Genomic DNA, 22,379 nt, shown 5'->3' on the forward strand with positions numbered 1-22,379 from the left:
CCCAGGTTTTCATTCTCATTTGTTATTTTGCAAAATCTAGGCAAAGGGCCGCACATAATTAAACTAAGGATAAGTACCATAGAATGCAAATGGGTGGAGTGGATGAGAACATTTTTCCTCGCCCTGAGGAAAGTTAAACTCATTAGACTATATGTAGAATAAAGCTTTACAAGAGGGTTTGATTCTCATTTTTACTATATATGGAAACTTGGGGCTCCACCTGTATGGTATGAATACTCAACAACAGCTTAAGCGAACACACTGTTGAGCTTCAAAGAGATTCTGTCTGAGGCTCTGCAGTATGGGAAGAAAAGCCATAAAATGGGGCATTTAACAAATTTCTCACTTAGCAACATAAATTTTGGGCTCAATTGTGGTCGTAAGTTGAGTACTACGGCACAAATATCTTGAGTTGTTCATTCTGTCATCCCCAGAGCTAAAAAGTGTGTTCCCTGCTGGTGAACCTGGTAATTAATATTTGCTTTCTCTAGCACAGGGGTCCCCAACTCCCGGTCCGTGGACTAGTACCGGTCCGCGGCATGCCAGAAACTGGTCCACAGAAACAAGCAAAGCTCCATCCTTGGGATGCAGGCAGCACCCAAAACCATGCACCCTCTGGTCCGCCGAAAAATCGCTCTCCATGGAATCGGTCCCTGGTACCCAAAAGGTTGGGGACCTCTGCTTTAGCATTTTTCCTTAAGCTGTTCTATCTAGATATATTGAATTTCTCCTTGTAGACAGCTCAACCAGCATAATGCAACAGTACAGGTAATCAAGTTACAACAGTGCTGAAGAAGGGGGAACCTTACAACTGGTCCATGGAATTTCAACTAGTGTCCCCATCGTCATGGGATTACAATCCAGATCCTCGATGCTGGGTTAAGATTATGTCACAGTGAGATGGTCACACGATCACTTTCCAACATGCCTTGCCAGCTTCCTACAAGCAATGTCAGTGGGGAAACTGAAGTTGTTCCAGTTTTTTTTCACCCAGCCATGGTACCCCTGTCCCTGTGGACCAGTGTACCTAACTGTGACATCTGCCAGGCTGCTTCCTAAGGCACCCGCCTCTTCTCACTTAACAACCCTATGATCCTCGGCTTACAAAAGCAACCGGGATTACAAGATTGCTGTCACTAAGCAATGCGATCATGTGATGCACCATTTAGTGACAGAAACTCAAGTCCCAATTCTTCATCACATTTTTATACCACCCGACTCACCTAATGCTTTGACTAAGAAGCAGGCGAGACAGCTAGTTAACAGTTTAACCTTTTATTCTGAACCAGGCAAAGAACAAGGGAACATGACATCTATTTATACTGACAGCTGCCGGCGGATCGACCAATCCGGGGTGAGTCTGCTCCCGCGCCGTGGTCGCCGCCAATCGGGTTCGTTTGGTTTTGACAGCTCGGAGCTGTCATCTGTAGCGCGTGTTGAGCTGTCAATGGTTGGCGCTTGCGCGGTTTCGCCCGGCAGCTTTTGACAGCTGTCAAAAGCTGCCGCGGTTTTACCTCAGCTCTGTAACTTCTGTTTAACTTAATGTAATAACAATTAGTAAATACACAACACCCCTTCCCCCTCCCTCTGATTGAGTTGATTTTACCCCAACTGTTTCTTTTTTGGTTTTCCCCATTCATAGTCTTTCAGGTATGTGGGAGGTTTCCTTAATCTCTCGGAGCGCCGGGGGGTAGCCTCGGTAGTATGTTCTGGTTCTCTTGGCGCTTCTTGGGTTGGCTCCGGGGGTGGGGGGTTTGGCTCTGCTGGATCTGCGTTGATTGGAGTGGGGTGTTGAAATGGTATGTTCCGATCAGGGGAGTCTTGTCGTGCCAGTCTTTGCGCCGGTGCTTCTGTTGGTATTTCGTCGTCACCCCTTCCCCCTATATTTTGAGGACTGCGTTGGCGTAATTGGTCTATGTGTCTGCGGATATGTATATTTTGTCCAATGTCAATGATGTATGACAAGGGGCCTGTTTGTTCGATGACCACCCCTTGTGTCCATTTGTTCCCTCCCCCATAGTTTCTAGCCCAGACAGCTTGCCCAGTGTTGAGAGTTCTATGATGGAGGGGCAGTTCTGGGTCTGGAGGGGATCTGTCTGGGTGGAGACGGTCCAGTCTGGTGGTCAATCTTTTGCCCCAGCGAAGCTCTGCTGGGGACTTTCCGGTAGTTGTGCAAGGCGTGGTGTGTTGGGAGAGAAGAAATTGTGCCAGTCTTTGGTGCCAGTTGCCGGAGATGATCTTGCGTAGTGCCTCCTTGGTTGATTTTACCATCACCTCTGCCAAGCCGTTCGACGATGGGTGAAAGGGAGCCGAGGTGGTGTGCCTAATAGAGTTCGCCGTTGTGAAACTCTGGAATTCGTAGGAGGTAAATTGGGGCCCGTTATCGGAAACTATAACATCAGGGAGGCCATGTGTGGCGAATAATCCCCTTAAAACTTGTATAGTGGCCGAGGAAGTTGTATTGGCTACTGGCGCCACTTCTAGCCATTTTGAAAAGCTGTCTACGACAATTAGGAATGATTGTCCCTGGAACGGACCTGCATAATCTATATGAATGCGAGACCAAGGTGACTTTGTCGTTTCCCATCTATGTATGGACGCCTGTGGCTGGGCTGCTCTAACTAGCTGGCAGGAATAGCAGCCAGCTACGTGTGCCTCAATGTGTTTGTCTATACCCGGCCACCAAACATAGCTCCTGGCCAGAGCCTTCATTTTGACGGTGCCCGGGTGCCCTTCGTGGAGGCTCTCTAGTACTTTAAGTCTGTGTTTGTCAGGGATGATTACTCTGCTGCCCCATAAGAGACATCCCTGATGGGTGGATAATTCTTTTTGTTTTAAGAAGTAAGGTTGGAATTGTGGTTCCCGGGGTGAATATTGCCAGCCCGTTGTGACATAGCCTAGGACTCTGCCTAGGATTTTGTCTGCCGTGGTAGCTGCGGAGATATCTTTGACAGATAAGGGGCATTCTGGCAGCTCTGAGATAGCCAGTATTCTTCCAGCTGGTGCTGGGTCTGGGTCCACAATTGGTTGCGGCAGTCTGCTCAGGCCGTCTGCATGGCCCATGGTTTTCCCTGGTCTGTATTCTAGTTTGTATGAATAGGCTGATAGAAATGTAGACCATCTTAGGATGCGGGGAGACAATATTTGTGGTGTTAGCCTGTTTACTGTAAAGAGTCCTAACAGGGGCTTATGATCAGTATAAATAGTAAATGGTCGGCCATACAGGTAATCATGAAATTTTTTTACGCTGGCTACTATAGCTAGAGCCTCTTTATCGATTTGAGCGTAATTCCGCTCAGGTTTTGACAGCGTTCTCGAATAGAACGCTACAGGGGTCTGTATTCCTTCTTTAGTTAAATGGCTTAGGACCGCTCCGATGCCGTACGGGGAGGCATCGCAGGCGAGACATACGGGCAGCTGATCGTTAAACAGGGCTATCGTTGCGTTGCTGGAGAGTAAGTTTTTTAGGAGGTTAAAACTTTTATCATGCTCAGGGGTCCACGTCCAGGGTTTGCCCTTGTCTACTAATCTATGTAAGGGTTCTGCAATGGAGGCTTTATGCGGTAGGAAGGTGTGGTAAAAGTTGACTAACCCTAAGAAAGCCTGAAGTTCTTGTTTGTTTTTGGGGGTCGGTGCTGCTTTGATAGCTTTAATTTTTGTGTCCGTGGGGTGAATTCCTTTAGCGTCTATTTTAAACCCTAAGAACTCTGTTGAGGGCACCCCGATGGAGCATTTGTCTCTTTTTAATTTGAGACCGGCCTTCCTGAACCTTAGGAGTACCTTGGTTAGTTTGCCAGCCAGGTCATTTTCTGATTCCCCTGCAATTAGGACGTCGTCAAAATATGGGCAGACCCCGGGAATTCCCTTCAGTGTTTTCTCCATGATTTCCTGGAAGATTCCCGGGGCTGCAGAGATGCCAAATTGAAGGCGGTTAATTTTGAATGCTCCCTTGTGGGTGACTATTGTTTGAGCCAAAGCGGTGTCAGGGGTGACAGGCAACTGTAAATACGCCTGCGCCAAGTCTAACTTGGCAAATATGGCGCCTGACTTAATGGCCGCGAGGATGTCTTTGACAGCCGGGACCGGGTAGGCATGTGCGTTTAAAGCGAGGTTGAGGGTCGCTTTATAATCGGCACATAATCTAATTTGGCCGTTTGGTTTAACTGGGGTCACTATGGGAGTCTCCCACTCGGCCCCTTCTACCGGTTCGAGGACCCCTAAGTTTGTTAATCTGTCAAGCTCCGCTTCTATTTTTTCCCTCAAGGCGAAGGGAACCCTTCTGGCCTTGATTCTGACAGGCACCACATTTGGGTTCAGTTTAAGTGATACGGGCGGTCCCGTGTATTTCCCTAGTGAGCTGTCAAAAACGTCCGCGAATTGTCGGCAGACGGATTCCAATTTTGACAGCTGAATGGCGTTGACACCTGTCAACGCTATTCCTAGTGCCTCGAACCAGTCTAATCCTAGCAGGCTTATTCTGTTTTCTTGGGTCACCAAAATAGGAAGGGATCCTTTAAATTTTTTGAACTCTACGGGGACGGAAGCTTTTCCCCGGAGTTTAATGGGCGTTTTCTGGAAGTCGGCTAGGCGGAGTTTGGTGGGTCTAAGGGCGGGCCCTTTCCTACTTCGGTTACAAATGTCCCTGTACGTTTGCCATGAAATTAGTGAGACGGAGGACCCAGAGTCCACCTCCATCTCACAGGGAATTCCCTGAATCCGTACGTCCACCTTGATTTTGGGCTTAAGAATGCTGTGGACTGTATGTTTCTCCGCCCTCCCCCTTACATTGGACACTGGGGTTCTGGGGCTGTGCCTAGCTCTGAGTGTATATGGGGCCATACCTTCGGCTGTCACCTCCAGGTCGTGCAGGTTTTCCCGGCTCCGGCTGCGGCACACTGCTTTGAGGTGGCCTGTCTTCCCGCACCCGTGGCATTTGGCACTGCGGAACCGGCACGTTGCCCTAGGGTGGCTTCCCCCGCAGCTGGCACACTTCGCCCTGTTAGTCGGGAAGTTGGCCCCCCTCTGATTGTTGGCAGGGCCCCCCTTGTAGTTGCGTTGCATCCTCAGTTTCTCGAACCGCCGTTGCACCGCGTCTATATCTGTGGGGCCGTCGTCGTCCTCAGAACCGCTGAACCTGCCGTCTTCCTGGTGCACGGACCCCCGTGGTCCGCTGTCCGGTACCCGTCGGTCGTCTCCGTGGCAGTCTTCGTATGCGATGACTTCTCTAGCCACATCGGTCATTGTCATTTCAGGCTTGGCGATCAGCTTCTTCCTCAGCCGTTCGTCCTTGAGCCCTATGACAATCTGGTCCCGGATTCGGTCTTCCAAATCCGGGAACCGGCACCGACGTGCGGCATGCCTGACCCTGGTTATGAAGTCATTTGCTGGCTCGTCAGGAAGCTGGAGTTTCCGAGCGAAGTTCAGTCTCCAGTAGAGTTCTGACTTGAGGGGCATGAAGTATTTACTCAGCCCCTCAGTGAGGTCTGCATAGGAGATGGTGGCGACCGGCTCCGGGGTGAAGATCCCCACAGCGGCATCATAAACAGCAGGGCCGCTGAGCCAGAGGAGGGCGGCCGCCTTGGCCCGGTCATCTGTGATCTTCTTAACTACCAGGTACCCTTCTACCTGGCCCAGATGCGATTCCCAGCCTTCTGGGTGGCGGGTATCGAATTCTCGAATGTGGCCGTGGTTCGTCATGCTGTCTGTAATTGAGGTGCCGCTGCTTGCGTTGAATGGAAGTTTGACTTCCAGTGACTTCAGCAAGTGACCAGCTCAGCTAAGGGAAAAAATCTCTTCTCCCCTTAGGTAGTGACTTCAGCTAAGCAAGCAGCATCCCATCCTCGTCGCCAGTGCTTTGACTAAGAAGCAGGCGAGACAGCTAGTTAACAGTTTAACCTTTTATTCTGAACCAGGCAAAGAACAAGGGAACATGACATCTATTTATACTGACAGCTGCCGGCGGATCGACCAATCCGGGGTGAGTCTGCTCCCGCGCCGTGGTCGCCGCCAATCGGGTTCGTTTGGTTTTGACAGCTCGGAGCTGTCATCTGTAGCGCGTGTTGAGCTGTCAATGGTTGGCGCTTGCGCGGTTTCGCCCGGCAGCTTTTGACAGCTGTCAAAAGCTGCCGCGGTTTTACCTCAGCTCTGTAACTTCTGTTTAACTTAATGTAATAACAATTAGTAAATACACAACACCTAAGTTACCTTTTTAAAGTAAGTGAATGTGTGAGGAATGGTTTCTATTTTGTTTAGGGGTCGGGTAGGGTGGGATATGCCAGCAGTCAAGTTAGGCATTTTCTCATCTAATAAGATTAGGGGAGCCTTCTGGCTCAAAGACTGGAGATTTGCCCATATAGGTAGTTCTTGTTTAGTGACAATTGGGACCTGCAATTTGGTCATTAAGTCAGTGTTGCTCGGTTTGACTTACTTCGGCTTTCCTTTGTTTTACACACCTGTGAAGGTTGTAAATGCAAGGAGTGGTTGCAAAGTCTCTTTTTAATCAAGGTCATAACTGTGAAGTGTCACTAAATGAAGCAAGTCACCAAATGAGGACTATCTGCAGTCATAGACATCAAAGAATTTTAAAAAGCATCACCTTTCCCTTGTTCTCATTGTTTTTGACAGTGGGTAAACTAAACTGAGTTGGCATACATGAGACAGGATTTGTTGGTTAGAAAAACTTTTCCAAACTGTTCACAATAAGACACTGTAAGTTAACTCTTTCTCTGCATATATTTGAATACACACAGAGAAAAAGGCACGATGATCTAATAGGATGGAAAGCAGCAGTTTTACACCCGGTTCTGTTTTAGATGGTTCTCTGCTGACTGAATTAAAGCAGACTTGGGAAACCAACATAATAAACACTATGTCTTTATTATGTTGCTCTCCCAACATAGCTCCCAACTCTGCTATAGAACATTTCTATGTGTGTCTTATAGTCATTTTGATTAAAGAGGAAAAATCAACTTGAAACTCATGAGTAACCAGGAAAGAATAATCAAACACTTTCCAGCCTCCAAGAGTAAAACAGCTGCAATGATGCTCAGTGGGGAAAAAAGTCAATAGTACTGTCTGTAAGTTCCAATTCAAGCAATAGATGGAGGGAAAAGACCTTTCTTGCTCAAAACCAGAAGCAGTATACAGGATTTCCAGAAGCTTTTCTCAGTTCTAAAGAAAACCAGGTAAATTATACGGAATCCCTTGCACCAAAAAAGCCTTGTCCTCCTAAAGAAATACCGGCTGTTACAGTCCAATAGTGCTCTAGGTATTAACAAAGCATATTCTGTCTCCTACTTTGTCACATATTATCTGCATTCACTGTTTCAAGTTTGTGCGCCCCAATCAAAAATTGGAAAGCTTTACTTAATTCATTGCTTTTTGTTTTGGAAAAAACAAATAAGAAACTCATTCTGTGAAGCAACAGCGTCCTCTAGTGGCATAACATGGACAGGAGGAAAAGTTTTCCCTTTGAAGTCTAAATACAATTCTTGGCTATCCAGAAAAATGATAGTCAAGTCTAGTTGGTACTGTAGTTGGCTGGAAAACTTTCAGGGAGTACCAGGACTGTAGACAAGATTGGAAAGTTTAAAAACCAAAACCAAAAAAGGCAGCAACGAGAAGTCACTTAGGCTTTGTTGCCAACAAAATTATTAATGAAATGATGACGTTATTAAGCTAGAAGCAACATATTATTTATAAAATGCTTCTTAAATCTACTCATGATAATGTCGAGGTTTTAATTGGAATAATATTAAAAAGGCAGCATCTCATATTGCTCATACAAAGTCAGTACCTCAGTAATATTAAATAACTATTACATGATGGTTGAATTTCAGTAATTTATTTTGAAAGAATATGGAAAGTTTAGTTCTGTTGAACACAGAGCATTATGACTGCATTTCCAGACCTGGCCAGAGTAGCCAATGTAGTTGTAGTCTCACCCATCAGAAGGGTGTATTTGGTTAGTTATGACATGTAAAGTTTATGCAAGTAGGTATGCCACATTGAGCCGAGTGGCTATTTATAATGTAACATGTTGAGTAGTCCCATTTGTGATGTTTTTCCCTCCTAAAATACCAAGATTAAGTAAAGCAGAAATTAACAAACTATAACCATAGCCAAAACCAGTTATGCTGCTTACATTCTATCTAGACAGAGGGAGGGGGAAAACTGGGCTTAAGCGAACTTAAGGAAGCGTGGGAGGTGGTCCTCCTCCTTAAACTAAGGAAGGACATGCTTATGTACTCAGAGATTGAGTCTAGAACAGGGGTGTCAAACTCAATTTCATTGAGGGCCGCATCAGCATTGCGGTTGCCCTCAGGGGGCCGGGTGGGTGTGGCCTGGGTGGGCGTGGCTAAAGTGCATATGGCCTACTGGGTGGGCATGGCCAGCTCTACGTCGTTCGCATCAAGGATGCCTATGGGGGCCTGGGCAGGAGTGGGACAGATCTGAGGGTCTCTGGCAGGAGGAGGGTCTCTGGGCCAGGGCCAAGGCAGTGGGGGCCGTTCCCTCACTGTTTCCAGGATGGCTTCGCAGGCCACATGAAACCACGGGCCGGATCTGGCCCCCGGGCCTTGTGTTTGACATGTCTGGTCTAGAAGATTTTTCTAGCTTCTAAAGGCCATGGGACTATATCAAAGGAGGAGCTGGCTCCAAAATTTGGTTAACTGGCAATTTTTGTGACGCACAAAATCACTCCCTTTGCAGCCCTTTTCTTAGGAAACAAAAACCTACTCCACCCCCTCCCCAGGTTTGACTGTATGAACTAGGGGGAAGGCCGCTTTGGGGGTCACCACAAAAGGGCTGATGGGGTATGTACTGTCTATCCTTTTTCCTCTAAGCCAGACATGTCAAACTCGTGACGTCACGTGATGTTGCGCAACTTATCGGGACGTTTTGCCATTGCTGGCAATGAGGTCAGCGCTGCTTCTGCATGATGCATCTGGCCTGCGGGCCAGCAGTTTGACACCCCTGCTCTAAGCTTTCATAACAATTGGCAATTTAACCAAACTCCTAGTCTGCAGCAAATTTTCCACAGAGGGTCCTCGACCCATAACCATTTGTTTAATCACCACTTGGAAGTTACCACAGAGCTGAAAAAAAAGTGATGTATGGCCAGTCCCCATAGTCACATCATAAAAAATTTGGGGTGCTTGGTGGACGTTGCAGCATCCTAGGGTCACACAGTCTCCATTTACTAGCTTCCCAGGTGGCTTCCCACAAACGAAAAGACGATGGGGGGGGGAAGCCAGATTTACTTAACCACCATGGCAAAAGAGGGCCAGAAATCAGTCATGGCTCATTCAACAACTGCCCTGCTTAGAAGAAGGGGTTCCAGTCCCAGTTGTGGTTATACATCTAGGGCTGTATATCCTGAATCAGGGCATCTTTGCAGAATTAAGGGATCTACCTAGTCCTATTTTTCTTTCGTTACACATTTTTCGTAGGAAGATGAATGTGACATTTATGAAAAGAATTTAAATCATTATAGCTAGGAATGGTGAAATTAAGCAATTGAACACAAAGAATACTAAGAGTAAGAATAAAAAAATATTAAGTCCTAAATAATTTACTAAGCAAAGTTGTCAATATTATATACTTCTAGGTAGCAGTCCAGCAAGCTTTAAAACTACACAGTATGTTAAATAGAGGACTGCAGAAGGTAGATGCCTTATAGTCACCAGTAATCAACTCGAACCTATTTAATTTACAATTGTTTGCAGTTCTTTTAAGTCCTTCCCTATTCGCAGAAGGGGGCTGATTTTTTCCCCTACTCTCCCCACTCAAATTCATTACCTCATGGTCTTCAAAGTTCCTTAAGTCCACAGGAATGGATTTTCTAGTGGAGAAGTCATTATCCTATTTTATATAAATAAAATGTTCCAGGATAGCAGGTGCTGGGAATATGTGTATTTTCTAGAACTGAATGACAATGGAATAAACAAGATTTCCATCTCAACAGATTTCGATCTACTTTCTTATCCAATAGATCAGGGGTGTCAAACTCAATTTCACTGAGGGCCACATCAGCATTGTGGTTGCCCTCAGGGGGCCGGGTGGGCGTGGCCAGGGTGGGTGTGGCCTACTGGGTGGGCATGGCTAGAGTACGTACAGCCTACTGGGTGGGCGTGGCCAGCTCTACCTCATTCGCATCAAGAGTGTCTATGAGGGCCCGGGCAGGAGTGGGACAGATCTGAGGGTCTCTGGCGGAAGGAGGGTCTCTGAGCCAGGGCCAAGGCAGTGGGGGCCGTTCCCTCACTGTTTCGAGGATGGCTTCGTGGGCCACATGAAACCACTTTGTGGGCCGGATCCGGCCCCCGGGCCTTGTGTTTGACATGTCTGCGATAGATGGACTGATTTGTGGCTTGTCAGCTAATAGCTATGTCTTCCCTTGATTTTAGCACTTTAAAAATCCAGTGCCTGTTACAATGAGAGTTTATCAAACGGCACGATAGCAAAGACAGACGAGAGTGCATGCTGTTCGTTTCCAAATCAGACATATTTGTCTGGTTCTGCTTCAGGGAATTCCACAGAGCTATTGCGGAATTTTCACTTTTTACATACAACCCGACCTCTCACATAACATGAAATGCTAATTCAGCATTATAATCTTGGAACTGTTTTCTTATTTTAAAATAAGTTCAGCAATACAGACATTAGAAGGTACCCATCAGTCTTCCTTTAATGATCATTTTACTGAGGAATGAAGATGCCCAACTGACATTTGCATTTAATCTAGTTCTATGGGCAAATACTTACATAGCAGCAAACCTTTATAGACAAGCTATCTCCCAAATCTTTCTTGTGGAGCATTTACTGGGAATCCCTTTACATTAAACCAGATTACTTCAGTAATAGAGCATACAAAAGGAGACATCTACTGTTGCTTGGCAAAGAAAAGCTTGCTGTCTTTTACAGTGGGCTTGATGGTGTCACCGCCAGGTTGCCAGCCAGCTGGGCACACTGCAGCAAGAACAGAAGTAAGTGTTAGAGCAGACATATATATTAGAATAAAGATTTTTCAAGACAACAAAGGGATCAAATCTAAGCAAGGCTACCTCTTTATTTCTGTTAGCGAGAGATAAATCCAGTTAGTTGAATTAACAACTGAAAGGCACCCAAGCTAGTTCATAACATGGGTGCATATGTGCATGCAGACTATTTAGAATTTCTACAAAAGACAATATTCCCCATAACTCAGTATTTTCTGCTGGAATACATTTGCCCGAAAAAAATGATATTGAGCGTTATTTTATCTCTCATCCATCCAAAAAAGTAAAAATGGTTACTTCTGGGGCTTTTTGTCACCCTTTTGGGGAAGATGGTTTAAGATAGGTATAATGTACACTAGAATGCATAATCAGCAAGGATCATAAAAGATTTTGGAAATTAGCAATTTGCAATGGCAGAAATGGCTAAATAAACAAGGATGATGACCTCATGCTATCTGGGAATTGTTTGCACTTTGGGCAAACAAAAAAATCAACCTGTATTCCTGATCCATACACTATTAAGCAAGCCGTGGAGGAAGCAGGATTGCCAGGATATCCAAACACCATAACATTCTAGCCTACCAAAATATTCTAACTCTGATATTTAATGTAGTTAGTTAAGGCAATTTAGTTAAGCTGTTTGTATATGTACACTGTTACTCCGTGCAGTCCACTTCGTTTGGATCTCGCAGTTCCTATTCTGGCTTCAGAATATGCATGTCTGCCTGGGAAAGCAAATGCCTTATGCTTCTTTACTGGCTTAATTACCAATAGTTATTTGACTAGAAAATGTTCCTTTTATGAAATGTTTTGGATAATGATCTACACCAGGGGTGTCAAACTGCTGGCCCATGGGCTGGACGCGTCATCTGGAAGCTGCGCCCACTCCATTGCCGGCAATGGCAAAACAGTCCCAATATGTCTGACGACATCACAAGTTTTACATGTCCGATCTACACTCTAGATGTATGATCTAAATTACAGGACACAACAGGGCAACTAGCTATTTCTCTACACACAAGCTGGTTCTGCAAGTTAAGATTGTTACATCAGATCAAAGTAATTTCATGTTCATTCTTGAAACTGTCTCCAAGACAAGGCATGAGAAATGGAAAGATACCAAGCTATGTTCCAGTTTGCTCTAGGCAAAAATTATTAAGAGTATTGCTAACTATCTCAGAAATTCTACATATATTAAAAAACTCTACTGAAGAGGTTCACTATTTGGCATGGGTATAAAACATTAATTACTTTCTGAAACAGTGTCAGCAACTATCTACCTCAGACACGTCAAACTTCTGACTTATTGGAACTTTTTCCCCATTGCCGGCAATGGGGTGGGCGCAGTTTCGTCTTGATGTGTCTGGCCCGTGGGCTGGCAGTTTCACACCCCTGGTCTACCTGGTTACTTAAAGGACCGTCTCTCCCTGATTCAGTGGAAGAGGCACGTTCTTGGTATTATCAACTAAGGAGTGTCAGCTGTTGAGACTCAGAGAGAGTCATTTCTGCAGTGTTGCCTTACTCTTTGGAACACTGTTCCCTCTGAGATTAGATTAACTCTATCCTTGCTGACCTTCCACAAAGCCTTAAAAACTTGATTTAATGCCTGAGTCTGGTGTCCTGGGTATGTGACAAAGCTCGTCTCCTTGCTACATTAGTGATTTTTTTATGATACTTGGATGCTATGTCTTTGATTTTTTGCACTATGTATTTTACTTAATTTATTTTCAGCCATCTAGAGTCGCCTACGTGAGGTGGATGCTACATAAATCTAATAAATAAAATCATTCCACCCATCGACAAATATATATATATATAAAGTCTTCAGCAAAATTTATGGGAGAACACTGAAATTTGGTAATTTTGCAAAATGTATGCAGCAGCTGGGAAGACTCCTGATCTCTGCATTACTAAAAGACAACTTCTCATTGTAGCTTTCCCATAACATGGCTGTTGACCATGCTGACTAAGAGATGATAAAAACTGAAGACTAATTCACCAGCAGGAGTTTAGACTGGGGAAGAAAGCTATATTTAAGATAAAGCCAAATTTATCTTTCTGCTAAATTGTTTGAAAACTACTACGCAATCCTCACTGACTCACTCAGACCTATCATTGCACCCTAAAGAGAAAGTAGGCACAATGAACCAATCTTAAATTGATCATCTTTTCCACAGCACTACTGCTTTATTTTTCTGTGTCCATTTCATCACTCACCTTCACCATGCTCATCTGTGAATTGGAAGGCTTGAACCAGACGCAATGTCTCATCCACAGAACGTCCCACTGGTAGGTCATTCACTGTGATCTGTCGCAGGATGCCTTTATCATCTATTATGAACAGACCTCTGAGGGAGAAAAGGTACAATATTAATTACAAGCACTATCGTGTTTTTAAAAGCTACAGGCCATTAGGACCTATTAGAACCTTATACTTATCTTTGGTTACCTTTATCAATAAAACACAGGGCCAGGATCAAACATGAACTGTGGTATTTTGAATTTTTGCATATGCAGCCTTCTCAATCTAAACAGTTAAGCTAGATAGAAAAGTTGGGGCAAGGTGAGAGAGATCCAGTAAACTCTGAACCCAGGCATTCATTTATCTTGTAGGTTTGCGTTTGCTGTAAGAACTGGATTACTATAGGTTTCCTATATTTACTTGACTAACATAGTTGTTCGAGGAATATGGATTAGTTAAGACATAGCTAATAAACAGAGTATATATTAGTCCTATGACAGTAGGGCCGGTCACTCTACTTACATCACTAGGGACATATGCTAACTGGGTCTATATCAACTAAGTTACCAAGATGTTCATCACCTACACCACAGGTTTTTCCAAACTCATGCAGAACTAACTTTCCATACCTGTATGCAATGCCATCCTCTTCCTTGAGCACACCATAGTCCTTAGAAATGTTGTGGTTGATGTCTGCCACAAGGGGGATATTTGTCGAACCCAAGCCACCATCTTTTCTTCCTGTATTTGTCCTACAGGAAAAAAAAATAATATCCACAATACTACTGTTTTAATGACCTGACACTCATTACATTGAAACCATCTATATTTTAGAAATTATTGAATTAACCAGCAACTTTAAACATAGAAAATATTTCCCTTTTTCGTCCTAAAGACAAAACTATGGGAAAGCAACTATGTCTGAAAAACGGGTAGACCATTTTTCTCCTCACTAAAAAAATTAGATTTTCCGGAAATATTTCATTTATAGTTCACTATGCAGGCCGAAAGAAGTGCATACAGTTCTCTGCACCCATTTCAGGTGTCCAGCATTAATTGCACAACCGGCTAATGTCAGCTAGTGAGCCAACTGATAAACCCCAACAAACAGCCAAGTTTTGCTAGATAAAATTGGTGGAGACCTCCACACCCATCTGTCAGTTAACATCTGCCTAAATGCTTCTCAGCACTATAACTACAAGCAGTTCTTGTGACAGGCGTATCAGTTGTACCTTCTGTCTATGACTGGAATATTTCCAGTTCCTAGGGCAATGAAGCTTGACCCAAAAAAATAAATCCATATATCAGCAAGATCCAGGCCAGAGTACACTTCTTAGAAAGCACAATTATTCCTGTCTGTCAGTGTCCTATTATTAGCCAGCTTTTAATATGCACCTCTGGAACTAGTTTTCCAGCACAACAACTTTTATGAATAATTATATACTAGGAGTCTCACCAAGCCAAATGAGTAAACTGAGAGTCGACAGAAGCAGCAATAACCTCACAGTTAATCTTGCGAAACTCCTCAACTCGATCGCTGAAAGCTATGATCTCAGTGGGACAGACAAAAGTAAAATCCAGTGGGTAGAAGAACAGAACCACATATTTGCCTATATGGAAGAAATGGACATCAGTAAAACAATCGCGATCAAGAGACCCAAAATATTTGCACTCCCATAGTCTTTTGAACAGTATCCCTATTCAAGTTTATAAATGGAGCAAGACTTGGAGTCACTAGAACACCTATAAGGCGATTGCATCTTACTCCGGTCAAATCAGGACTTTTACAAAACAAACGCGTCACTTATCTATGCATTTATTTTTATTTATATCCTACCATTATTTTTATAAATAACTCAAGGCAGTGAACACACGCAATTTTTTCCTGTGATCTGGACTGAGAGTGACTGGCCCAAAGTCACCCAACCAGCTTTTATTAATGCAATGGCCATGTAGACTGAATATGTTCCTGTACTTCATTCATAGTCGTAGCACCATTAATTCGAATACAGAACTATGAACTGTCAGCTACCTCTTCTTTGGCCTTTGGGGGGGGGGGTTTGCCTTCAAGTCAGTTTTCAACTCCCTGCAGTTTTCCTGGCAAGGTTTTTCAGAAGGGCTTTGCCAGTGCCTCCTTCCTATGGCTCAGTGGCAGGCACAAGGTTACCCTGCTGGCTTTGGGCCTAAGGCAAGACTGGAACCCACAGTTCCCTAGTTTATAGCCTGAAGTTTAACCACTACACCAAACTGGCTGGTCATTAGGTACACTGATAATATATTACATATCGAACTAAGTATGATATATATCTTCAACTTCATTCAACAGGCTCAAGGTTGACTCAGCCTTCCATCCTTCCGAGGTAGGTAAAATGAGGACCCAGATTGTTGGGGGCAATTAAGCTGACTTTGTAATAATGCCGCTTGGGGGTGTGTGAAAGCCCTAATAAGCAGGCATATACATAGAATGAAGGCTACTGCTAAGCTTGTAAGCCGCCCTGAGTCTTCGGAGAAGGGCGGGATATAAATGGAATTAAAATTAAAAATTAAAATTAAAACTACAAATGTATCCTGGAGAGTTTTCTTATATGAGGCTACTCTTGAAGAGCATTTGGAAGCTTTAACTCAGGGGTGTCAAACTCAATTTCATTGAGGGCCACATCAGCATTGCGGTTGCCCTCAGGGGGCCTGGTGGGCATGGCCTAGGTGGGCGTGGCCTACTGGGTGGGCGTGGCTAGAGTGTGTATGGCCTACTGGGTGGGTATGGCCAGCTCTACATCGTTCGCATCAAGGGTGCCTATGGGGGCCCGGGCAGGAGTGGGACAGATCTGAGGGTCTCTGGCAGGAGGAGGGTCTCTGGGCCAGGGCCAAGGCAGTGGGGGCCGTTCCCTCACTGTTTCCAGGATGGCTTCGCGGGCCGGATCTGGCCCCCAGGCCTTGTGTCTGACATGTCTGCTTTAACTGGAGTGCGGTGGTATGGGCAGTCTTTGGGGCCCCTAGAAGAATGACCCATGATACACCACCTTTCCGAGGGATGCACTGGCTGCCCGTTTATTTCTGGGTGTAATTCAAGATATTAGTTATTATCTATAAAGTCCTGCATGGTATGAGTCCAGATTACTTGAGGAAGCATGTCACTTCTATAGGACAGACCAACCCCACCCGTGCCAGTAGGGGAGGTATGATGCAGATCCCATCAGTCAAGGAATTCCAGTTGATGGGGTCCAGGAGAAGAATCTTCTCTGCCGTGGCTCTTGCCCTTTGGAACATCTTACTCCCTGAGGTGATATTGGCTCCTGTCCTCCTGACTTTCCACAAAAATCTTAAGACCTGGCTCCGTCAGTTGGCTTGGGGCCCCGATGGGGGAATGCCACACTGGAGGTGGTTGATCGGCTAATAGCAGTTCCCACTTCCCCTCCCCCTCGCTGTATATTCTGTTCCCTTCCTCCCCATCTTTAGTAATAACTTGTATTTTATTGCAATTTTAATGTGATTTTTATGTATTTATAAATGTATAAAAATATTATTATACATGACACAGAGTATATATTATTTTAATATTGTAAGCCATCCAGAGTCGCCTCACAATGAGATGGATGGCAAACAAATTTAATAAATAAAATAAAATATGAGAGCATACGCATTTGCTCTATAATTACTAAAGATGCCAACATTGCTAAAATGGATTCATAAAACATTCTCTATGGAGAATGTATCTTCATTAGCCTTCCCATAAAGTCTAGACAGGCTAGAATACTAAGTAATCCAATGGATTTATTTTATTTATTTATTTTAATCCCATTTATATCCCGCCCTTCTCCGAAGACTCAAGGCGGCTTACAATTTAAGCACAAACCAATGTGCTTAGCAATAGCCTTCATTCTATGTATATGCCTGCTTATTAGGGCTTTTGGGCCCCGCCAAGCGGCATTATTACAAAGTCAGCTTATTGCCCCCAACAATCTGGGTCCTCATTTTACCTACCTGGGAAGGATGGAAGGCTGAGTCAACCTTGAGCCTGGTGGGATGCGAACCTGCACTAATTGCAGGCAGCTGGTGTTACTTAAGGAGGCATTAGCCCACTGCGCCACCACTGCACAATTAAAAACCTAATAGAAGCAACAGTGCCTTACCTCTGTAGTCTGATAACTTTATATCCTTGATGTTGCCATCCACTACTGCTGTAGCACGAAAATCTGGAACTGGTTTTCCAATACATGCTTTACCAGAGGCCATTTCCTAAAATATCAGAACAATAATTTATGCCTTAAGTTTGCAAGTGCGCCACTTCTTAGGAATGACACTGTTTGATTCAGAGGAAGTATTGTCTAATTGCCTTTTGATGATTTAAAAACAGGCCGTGCTATTTTGGCCTCTATCTTTTCCCATTTTCTCACCACAACTTTTAAAGTTCCTACCCAATTAGAGCCTATAAACTCAGAGAAAGAACAAAGTCTACCAATCCATTATAATGCTACTCAAAGCCCTAGTCACAGGAACTGGTTCAATATAATAGTATTAATAATACTTTTAAATCCACAGCAAACCCTGAGGCAGGCAAAATGAGGCTATTAGGTGTTCTTATTCTTTTGAGGAACAATGTGTTGCATTTCCTAACTCAGATGCCTCCTTCAACTTGCTAACTATAGAAAGTATGGTGCAAAGCAAAGTATGGTGCAAACAAACAATTCATTAAATATTTGTTAGAACATGTCTAAGCTAAAAATGCTTTTACTGTTACACAGTAATGTTACACAGTAGCTGATTTAAATAATCCCAGTTTCCACCCAAGCTTTCCAATAAAACGATTTACCAATTTTCAAATTAGAATTTATGAAATTCAAATTATGTCCAATATGATCCAAAGATTTCTCACTACTCCTAATTTGTTGCATGGGAAGGAGAATAGATCATAAATGTATGGTACTATAAAGAAGGTAATTGGTATTTTCATTTTACTATTTAACTTTCCTGTTCTTCTCTGCATTAAAACTCTTGTGTCTTTTGAGGGGCTGGGGCAGGTAGTTCCCAAATTGTAGTAGCAAATCAAAGAACCACAGCACAGTTTCATCATTTTCTTAGCAGAACAAAAATGTGAACACTTTATTCTAGGCTTGAGGCATGGTTGTCCCTACATGTTAATAAACCGACAACCCCCTGCCTCAGGTGACATTTCACAAACTGGCTGCTGTTAGGGAGTGTACAGCTGAACTGGCAGGGAAGGGACAAAGTCAGCAGTAGCACCCAACTTCCCTGGAAAGAGGCACACATTCCAAAGAGAGAACCATGTTAAGAGGTTGTGCAGTCCTGAACTGGATGTGGGAAGGACGAAAAGCTTCAGGATAGCCACACCCTAGAATCTATCACCTTTGAAGGTTACAGCTTAAGTCTTGCAAGGCTACATTAGATGTAAGCATATAAAAAACTGGATTCAATTGGATCTCATCTTTTGGCACCAGTTGTTTCAAAAGACACCTGACAAGTGTCTTTTCAAACCACCAGAGTTCTAAATGGTGGCAACCATAAGGGTCTAATGCAGGGGTCAGCAACCTGAAACAGTGAAAGAGCCACTCGGAACCGGTTCCCTCACAAAAACTGGGAGCCGCAAAAAATGGGTGCGCATGCACGTACATGCGCACATGCACAGAACAGGGTTTGACTGAAGAGTGGAGCCAAGGTGAGATATGCACCTACCCTGCCCTCTGGAACCAGCTGCCGGTGGAGCTGAGGACTGCCCCCGACCTCCGATCATTCCGCCGGGGCCTGAAGACCTGGCTCTTTGAGCTCTCAGGCCCAGGCTGAGGAGAAATTTTAATTGGGGTTTTAATGTATACAGGGTAATTTAATATTTTTTAATTGGTTTTTTAACTTTTGTATGGTGGATTTTTAATTCCCTGTAAACCGCCCTGAGTCCTCAGGGAATAGGGCGGTATATAAATGTAACTATAAATAAATAAATAACTATAAATATCTGAATTGATTGGTTGAACTTTTTTAGTCCCACTTTTTTTTTTGGACTACACATAGCAGAAGACTAGGAGCCGCAGGAGATGGCTGAAAGAGCCGCATGCCGCTCCGGAGCCGCAGGTTGCAGACCTGTGGTCTAATGGAACAGTGCAGTTGATTGATACAGATCATTCATGAAAACGTAAGGGTGTAGCTGGTCCTAGCACTGCCAACCATCACACTCTTGCTAAGGGCCAAAATCAACTGACTTGGCTCAAAATGGGAAGTAACATTTTAAGATATTTAGTTTGATCAATAGGTTAAGTAACTGCCATTTTTTAAAAAAATATGCTTTGGGATGTGTGGACCAGTTATGCCCCAATCCAGGGACTGTTTGCACCTAGTCAATACTGATCTATACACTGCAGTATCGCCCAACCTTGACCATTTCTACTGCATACTTTTTACTTCCTCCCATAGTTTCAGCAACCAATAGCTTCCACACAATTATAGCAGCAAAGTCCTACTTATTAGGAAGATTATGAGTAGGTAGCAGACAGAAAATGCTCTGAATATCTCTAATTTTGATGTCCTGTTCCCCCCCCTTTGGCAGTGTTCTAATACTTAACAGAATTCCCAGACTATGGCATTACAGAACTAGTATTCAGCCTTTGCACAATACTCTTGTAGTTCAAAGAAGTGAAAAAATGCACTAATAGGCATAATGCAAAACACCTGATTGTATGACCTTTGCATTTATTCATGCAGCTGCCTAGAAGAAAATGATATTCTGAACAAAATCATTAAGCATCCCAGCCCACAGCCATTATTATACCTTTGGTTCTCTCTACTCCCTTAAACCTAAAAGCTATTCCTTAAACCCGAAAAGCTTAGTTTATCAATTTAAAGGTTGAAACTGAAAATTGAGATATGAAAATACCTTATATCATTCTGTACTCTTTTTTAAAAAAATATGCATACCTCTATTTTTTTTTAAAAAAGCAGCCTTTCAGAGAAACTGGGATACAACTTTTATAATCCCTAGCCAGCATGGTTAGGCGTTCTAGAAATTGGGTATACACTATTGCAAACTCTAAAGACAGGGAAAAGCATTCGCTCCACGCCTTTTTAACTATACATTTGTCTTTTTCAGGTTACTAGAAAAAACCTGTCTTAAGTATCACGGTTACTTGTTCTGCCTTGCTTCAAAAATTAAGCCAGCCTAGAAAGCTTCGCCGTTTTTTTCGGGGCTTGGGGCGAAGAACCCCAGCAATGGGAAGGTAAAGGGATTTTTTTTAAGGAAGCAGACAGGCCTTTCTCCATCTTCTCTCCGAACACAAAGAGAACCCTACTTCTCGCTTGCAGACTGCAGTTTCATTCGAAGAAAGCCCGCCTACCTTGGCAGCTTTGGGGAGAATGAAGAGATTGTGCGTCGCAGAGCCCTTAATCCAGCATTAGCGTTCCCCCCCCCCCGACCCCCCACCTTCTCCCAGTATCACGCCTCTAAAAAAATAATAATTGGAAAGGACCACAAGGCTGAAGATGGGGGGCAAAGCGCTTCAGGCCCACCCGCCCCGAAAAACCTTGCCGATTTTTTTTTAATTCCATTTATATCCCGCCCTTCTCCGAAGACTCAGGGCGGCTTACAAGCTTAGCAGTAGCCTTCATTCTATGTATACGCCTGCTTGTTAGGGCTTTCACACACACCCCAAGCGGCATTATTACAAAGTCAGCTTAATTGCCCCCAACAATCTGGGTCCTCGTTTTACCTACCTCGGAAGGATCCCAAGCGTCCCGGGCTGAAGCATCAAAACCGCCCCCTGTGGCTTTCATAACCCTCAATACAGACCCAGATTGTTGGGGGCAATACGCTGACTTTGTAATAATGCCGCTTGGGGGGTGGGGTGGGGGTGGGCGAAAGCCCTAATAATAAGCAGGCATATACATATAGAACGAAGGCTATTGCTAAAGCACATTGATTTGTGCTTTAAATTGTAAGCCGCCCCGAGTCTTCGGAGAAGGGCGGGCTATAAATGGGATTTTTTTAAAAAAATATAGCATTAAACCAGCCGGTTGCTCCAACCTACCGCAGCCTTCGCGAACAGCACGAGGGGAAAAAACAAAGTCACCGCTTCCAAGGGAGGAGGTGTGGCACCAAGCAAGAGAGACCGCGGCTATTGCGGCGCGGGTTTTATACTCCACGAGCCGGAAAGGGGGCGGGTCAGGCTGCGTAAAGGCGGGGCACGATAAGAGCCCTGGCTCTCGCGGGGGCTGGGCACACGCGGTCCCCTCTCTCGATCGCATCCGAAAGGAGGATTTTGGAGCGAAAACAAAAGGTGATCGGCGCGTGATTCTACTACAGGGGTCTTCAAACTTGGCCCTTTTATGACTTGTGGACTTCAACTCCCAGAATTCCTCAGCCAGGCACCTGGCTGAGGAATTCTGGGAATTGAAGTCCACAAGTCATAAAAGGGCCAAGTTTGAAGACCCCTGTTCTACTACATGCTTTGCCGGAAACTCCCATCCATGGTTCGGATTTTTTTTTTGCTGCCCTCAGTTCGGGCCTTTTATTTTTATTTTATTTTAATTCCATTTATATCCCGCCCTTCTCCGAAGACTCAGGGCGGCTTACAAGCTTTTGCTGATAAGATTCAGGTTACTTGTGCCTCTCGTCAACGATTGAAGCGCAATCCAAACTGTTAAAAGAGCTCGGTCTTCGTTGGGCTAAGACAGGGGTAGGCAACCTCGGCTCTTTTATGACTCGTGGACTTCAACTCCCAGAATTCCTGAGACCGCATAGCGGTCTCAGGAATTCTGGGAGTTGAAGTCCACGAGTCATAAAAGAGCCGAGGTTGCCTACCCCTGGGCTAAGAAAAGCAGTTCGCGAAACCGAAAGAGCAATCTCTCTTCCCTTTAGGCTTTATCGTTGTTATGTGCTTTTCCCGCTCGCCGTCCCTATAGGCAAACCAAGTTTGCCTACCAATTTTCTCCCTGTGGCTGCCAAGGCAAGCCATCCAACCGGGAAAATTCTAACACTGATCGCCCTGAGAAAGCTATACTTGGAATCATTTCTTCTTGAGAAAAAAAAACATTGGGCAAGGATTTTTTTGTTTGTTTGTTTTTTGGTTGCAGAATAAAAGAATAGCATTACGTGGATATCGTAATGCTTTTAAGAAATCCATTGAACGAATAAAGGCAGT

General features: G+C 44.3%; 1 protein-coding gene and 1 long non-coding RNA gene across 2 annotated transcripts; one reads left to right on the forward strand and one right to left on the reverse strand.

Annotated features, from left to right (window-relative positions):
- Window positions 1-1,294: 1,294 nt before the first annotated feature.
- Window positions 1,295-13,285, forward strand: LOC308662589. Its single transcript, XR_014025239.1, has 3 exons — window positions 1,295-1,354; window positions 5,913-5,977; window positions 13,172-13,285. It is a non-coding gene; the product is annotated as an uncharacterized lncRNA (long non-coding RNA).
- On the reverse strand, window positions 10,659-21,450 carry PRDX2 (peroxiredoxin 2). The gene is made up of 6 exons (XM_081318595.1): window positions 21,267-21,450; window positions 17,367-17,472; window positions 14,693-14,846; window positions 13,866-13,988; window positions 13,212-13,342; window positions 10,659-10,965 (listed from the first exon to the last, which is right to left on the reverse strand). The coding sequence occupies exons 2-6, from the start codon at window positions 17,467-17,469 to the stop codon at window positions 10,880-10,882; spliced, it is 597 nt and encodes a 198-aa protein (XP_081174721.1). The 5' UTR covers window positions 17,470-17,472; window positions 21,267-21,450; the 3' UTR covers window positions 10,659-10,879.
- Between the last annotated feature and the right edge of the window lie 929 nt (window positions 21,451-22,379).

The sequence above is a fragment of the Vipera berus genome (assembly GCF_964194415.1).
Source record: "Vipera berus genome assembly, chromosome: 2".
Taxonomy (NCBI): domain Eukaryota; kingdom Metazoa; phylum Chordata; class Lepidosauria; order Squamata; family Viperidae; genus Vipera; species Vipera berus.

Coding starts and splice junctions, on each gene's coding strand:
- PRDX2 (XM_081318595.1), bottom strand. CDS start 17,469: ATGGCCTCTGGTAAAGCATGTATTGGAAAACCAGTTCCAGATTTTCGT. Junction 14,847..17,366: donor AAAGTTATCAGACTACAGAG/GTAAGGCACTGT, acceptor TCTTCCATATAG/GCAAATATGTGGTTCTGTTC. Junction 10,966..13,211: donor CACAGATGAGCATGGTGAAG/GTGAGTGATGAA, acceptor TTCTTGCTGCAG/TGTGCCCAGCTGGCTGGCAA.